General features: G+C 31.3%; 1 protein-coding gene across 1 annotated transcript; it reads right to left on the reverse strand.

Moving 5' to 3' along the window:
- Nucleotides 1–644: 644 nt before the first annotated feature.
- Nucleotides 645–4448, reverse strand: LOC148203489 (BTB/POZ and TAZ domain-containing protein 2-like). The gene is made up of 5 exons (XM_088107927.1): nucleotides 4115–4448; nucleotides 3910–4025; nucleotides 3516–3819; nucleotides 3113–3426; nucleotides 645–872 (listed from the first exon to the last, which is right to left on the reverse strand). Exons 1-5 carry the CDS (start codon nucleotides 4220–4222, stop codon nucleotides 722–724), a joined length of 993 nt encoding a protein of 330 aa, XP_087964053.1. The 5' UTR covers nucleotides 4223–4448; the 3' UTR covers nucleotides 645–721.
- Nucleotides 4449–5328: the final 880 nt, after the last annotated feature.

Genomic DNA, 5328 nt, shown 5'->3' on the forward strand with positions numbered 1-5328 from the left:
TCTAAAGGGTCTTAATGATATATAGACATATATATAAGAAAATGATGTTTTAACTAGAATGATTGTAAAATTCAGATCTCTAGTACATGTTTTATTATTCCTTGCCGATAAATATTATTTGAGTTTAAGTAATATTTTGTGTAATTTTAAGATTTAAGCCTATTGAAATTACATATCTATAATTTGTATTTCTTTTTGATCTTTCCAATAATTATAACACGTGAACATTAAATAATACAATTAGCAGTGATAATTACTGTGACAACAAATTAGTGAAGAAATAGGAAAAGAATACAAAAAAAAAAACGGGTAATTTTTTTTTTTATATGTTATAACTTAAAATAAGTGTCTTAACCGTTTTTTTCACAGTATATGGAAATAAATAATTTTTCACACAAAATAAAAAAGGAGAAAAAGGTTAAGTCTCTTGAATTTTTCTTCCTAAGCAGATAATGTTAGGAGTTTATAATTTTTCAAAGTTCACTTTGCTTACATTTCGGCAGTCATTTAAGTTAGTTTATGGGTCTTTTTTACTGGTGAAAATTTTATATGACTGTATTACTGGTAGATCTTAAACAAAATTCTTTTATTAGCATTTTCTTAAACTCTATAAGTAAAATTTTTAAATATTAGAATCTTTTAAATGTTAAAATCTAACTCTTTTTTATACTATTTTATAGTACACGGGACTACAGAAGCAGGGCAGTATTCGCAGGTATTTTTATGGTACCTCTCGTCTACTTTCCTCAACCATCTTCCTTTTTGGCAGTGCCAAGGAAGCCATGGCTTTGGCCGAGGCCACCTTCCTCACTAGTAGTTCCCACCTTGCGTCACCTTTCCTCTCCCCTTGCTCCATTTTTAATCTGATTTGACTGCCACATTATTAAGTCAAAACAACAATGTTAACCCAGACCTATCAATAAAATAATACTATACAAGACTTAAACCAAGATAAACAAAGATTAAAACAAACAAGACCGTGAGAACACGAGATCACTATGGTAAACAATTTGGTGATCGATTGCTACAACTTACGAAACATGATGTGTAAGATCAGTGCGAGCTTATTAATTCGCTTAGTAAATTGTCTGGCCGGTTTAATCCACTAGTCCAGTTGATAGATAAAGACTAATTTGTTGTTCCATTATTGCTTTTTTTTAATTGATAATTAATGAAATTTGTTGTATATCATCCACTAGGGTCATAATTATAATCCTTGAGGAGGGAACCTCTCACTGTCACCGAAGCACGCATGTTTGGCTTGTTCCCGAACCATGCTCCGAACTTAAAAGTTAGGTCTAATATGTAATAATAACTGTATAGGAGTTGGCACTGTACATCCTATGAGTTGCGTCAGGGTTTTGGTTGTCTGTGAAAAGAGGACAACAGCCATGCCTACCTCATTAACTTTTTATTGATGTAAAGATAAGGTACAAAAATAGAATAGTGCTAAAGTAAAGTAGATATCTATTTATATATTTAAATCAATTTTATTATTAATTAATATAATTTGTATATATTTTTCTCACGGTATATATATATATATATATATATATATATATATATATATATATATATATATATATATATATATATTATGGATAGAACTAGATATTAACGAAGATAATAATTTAATAACAAGTGAATCAATATATAATAAAATAATAAATTTTATAAAATAGATTCTAATTAATTTATATAATACTATATTAAAAATTAAACTTTAAACATAATTCAATTTTACAAAATAATTTGTAAATTAAAATTTACATTTCTAAAGTCTCATTATCACTAATAAATATTTAATACAAAAAATAACCATTTAACAATTCAATATATTTAACACAAAAAATAACCATTTAACTATATAGAAATAAAATAATAAAAAAAGTAAAAACCTTGTGAATTGTCCTAATAAATTATCCACTAGACGTACAAACTATTTACGTTTATCCATGAATGTCAGGAACGAACTTAGGAGTAAGGTACGTAATAAAGAAGCAAACTGTAACATGTTGCCCTTTGTTTCATTTATATATATATATATATATATATATATATATATATATATATATATATATATATATATATATATATATTCTCTTTTGTAAGAAGAAAGTTTAAATTTCCTTATAACCTAAAAGACCTGTAAGTAAAGTTTTAGATGTATACATTCCCTCTTCCAACATCTTTCTAATACTTAATAAAAAAGAAATATTTGTGATTTCTTTTAGTTGATTCATTTTTAAATTTAAAATGGAAAAAGTGTTATTTTATTGATGTTGGAAGTGAGAAAAAAAAATGGAATGTTTGTGTACGATGAAACAGCAAAGTAAAGCCAAAGCAGCTACCACCTAATATAGCTATAATATGACTCGGGCACAACTAAGAATTTTACTTAGTTACCAAAAGGACAATGATTTACAATAAGGATTTTGCGTAGTTACCAAAAAAGACAATGATTTACAAAGCATCCATACGTCAACACTTATTTGGCACCTAATTTTTACTTTTATTTTTATCAAATTTGTATCACCAATCTTATTTGCATATCTCTCGGTCACCAGGCTTCAAATAGCATTTAGAATCCATTAATCTTATCCTAACCAAAAGTACATAGAAATCTAGACACTCATGTATCACAAACACCTACCTATTCAACCTTCATTGTTACATCTCTTTTTTTCTCTTATAAGACAATACCACATATCATCGTGACACTTCCTTCTTTCTCTTCCAACGTGTCCAACAGTAGAGAATATCCATTCATCTTTGATCTTTACTAAAATATATAGATACTCATTTATCACAAACAGTTATTTCACATTTATTTTTTCGCTTTTGTCTCTTTCTTCCTATTGTCATATCATCTATCGTACATAAACTTTTTCAATTTACGAAATGTATATTTATTCTGACAAAGAATATAATGACAAAAAACTAACGCCACAAGACCTATTCGGCGCTCGTAGTGACGGAGAAAGAATATTCACGGTGAAATTATCATTGTCGCCGTTGTTAATATTATTTGATTAAATAATAAATTAATGGTTTATATGTAGAATACAGATTATGAAAAACATAAAAGAGGTAAAAGAGGGAGGATGTTGACCTGCACAGAGGAACCTTGCAGGTATCTTGTCGCAGGCAAATAGAGGAATGAAGTCTGAAGAGTTGCCACATGCGCTTACACCGTAAACACCGTCGCTTAACGCTCTCGCAGGTGGCGAAGTGTCGAATCAAAGTTTGCATACCCTGACACGTGCCGAACATTGAACACGGTTCTCTCTCTCGCCTGACCTCCACATCAAACGGCCACACCTCCGTGCACCCCTCCGTGCATATGTGCTCCAGACATACCATCGCTTCGCTCAATTCCGTGTATAACCTACCATCCTCCCTTCTCTTCCTCGCCTTCCTCTTCCTCTGTTCACAAAAACACAACCAATTAACCACTACACTGATTCTTCTTCCAGATCTCACATCACATCGATAATTGATCTTTATACCATTACCTTTTCATGTTCTTCCATGAAACGGAGAATCTCAAGCTCTAGGCAGGGGTCGTGGTTCTGCAGGAATCTCCATCCCTCGGTTTCCTTCACCGCTTTGAAACAGTTCGTGAGGTGCCTGGCACACTTGAGGTAGAGATCCGGCGCGTCGCAGAGCCGCGCCAGTTGCAACACGTCCACTACGTTCTCCGTACTGACGCGGTCGCCCAGTCCCTTGATGCACCGCTGTTTCAGATGCTTCACCATGTACACGTGCGACAGTACAAGAAGGTGCATTCCGTACTTATGCAGATCCTCCTCCGTGCACCTGCACGCATCCTATCATTCCTCGTCAGCAATTAGCTATAACCAACTCACCACCTCTACTTTCGTATTACTATAATAACTAACTAGGAACCTGGCATAGTAGAGGAACGCTACGAAAGCCGTGACGGCAGCGTCTGGAACGCCGTGAATTTTGACGATTCGGTTGGAGGACTTTATCACGTTTTGTAGAACCGGGGATACGGAAGCCTGGGGGATTAATTAAATTAAATTAAATTAAATTTGAAGAGAGTGAGAAACGGAATTACGAATTGAAGAAAGAAGAAAGAAATATGTACCAGAATGGTAGCGTGCGCTGGAATGCGGTTGCCAGCGCGAGTCTGTAAATAGAGATCGGGTTGGGGGAAGAGAAGAGTTGGGGAATCCATATGTTGAATATGAAGCATTAGGTTTTGTTGAATTCAGACTCTCGCTACTGATTGAAGCAGGTTTTGGTTTTGGGGCTGTTGGTAGTATATTAAAATTTTCTATTTGCAAGGAAGAAGAAGACGATGGTTATATATATAAGCAAACCCGTGAAGATGGACGAATGGACATTCACGATACAATAGTAGCCTTTTTATTTTTTTTTTTAGTTTAGAAGAAATAATATTTTTTTTAAAACACACTTATGTGTATAATACAAAAATAATATAAGAGGTGCTATATTAATGCATAAAACTAATATTTCAATTCAAAGTTTTTAACTGAGATATTCATTATCATATATTTTCAATATTTAAAGATTATTTGTCTCTGATTATTAAATTATGTTGAATTGTTAAGAAATATTTTTTTTTAAAATAAGTATATTTTTTTTATCATACACATCAATTTCATACGTCTAATTTATGCTGATATTTAAAAGTACGTCATAATTATAATTTTTAATTCAAAGAATTTTTGTGGTATTTCTCATAATTTATTATCATGTCTTTTTAATCTTAAAAAATTATTTCTTAACGATGTTCGATTGTTAAGCCTAAGAAAGCTATGTTAAGAGTCACGGAACATAATATAATTTTTGGTATTTAAATTATTTAATTTAAGAGATTTTATTTCATTTTAAAGATTTTTTTAAAGAGATAGAGAGGTTAAACACTTATTTTATCATATGAAAATTATCTTTGAAGTACTTGTCCATATTTTATCTCCAAAATTTTCGTAAGACCATCTATAAGCAAGTGATTATAAATAAATAAAGTGAGAGGAAATTAGGAAAAGAGTTGCAAAATAAAGAGGTAACTTATTAAGATAATGCTGGGAGTATATAGAGGAAGGAGGTGATAACTCATTAAAATCAAGTAAGAGAAGTTACATAGATCAAATGTTTGTGTTGAATTGTGTGGTCATTAAATTATCATGTGATAAAATGTGTGATATCATTTAGGTTTTATCGTTATTATGTGGTAAATTGTATTTGCATTGCGATCATTTATTAAAGACACTAGTTTTATTGTGTGAAAATAAACTGAAGTTTGGATTTTACTTGATGAATGCACTGGGAGGGTTA

The sequence above is a fragment of the Vigna umbellata genome, chromosome 2 (genome assembly GCF_029865625.1).
Source record: "Vigna umbellata cultivar VRB3 chromosome 2, Vumbellata_1.0, whole genome shotgun sequence".
Lineage (NCBI taxonomy): Eukaryota > Viridiplantae > Streptophyta > Magnoliopsida > Fabales > Fabaceae > Vigna > Vigna umbellata.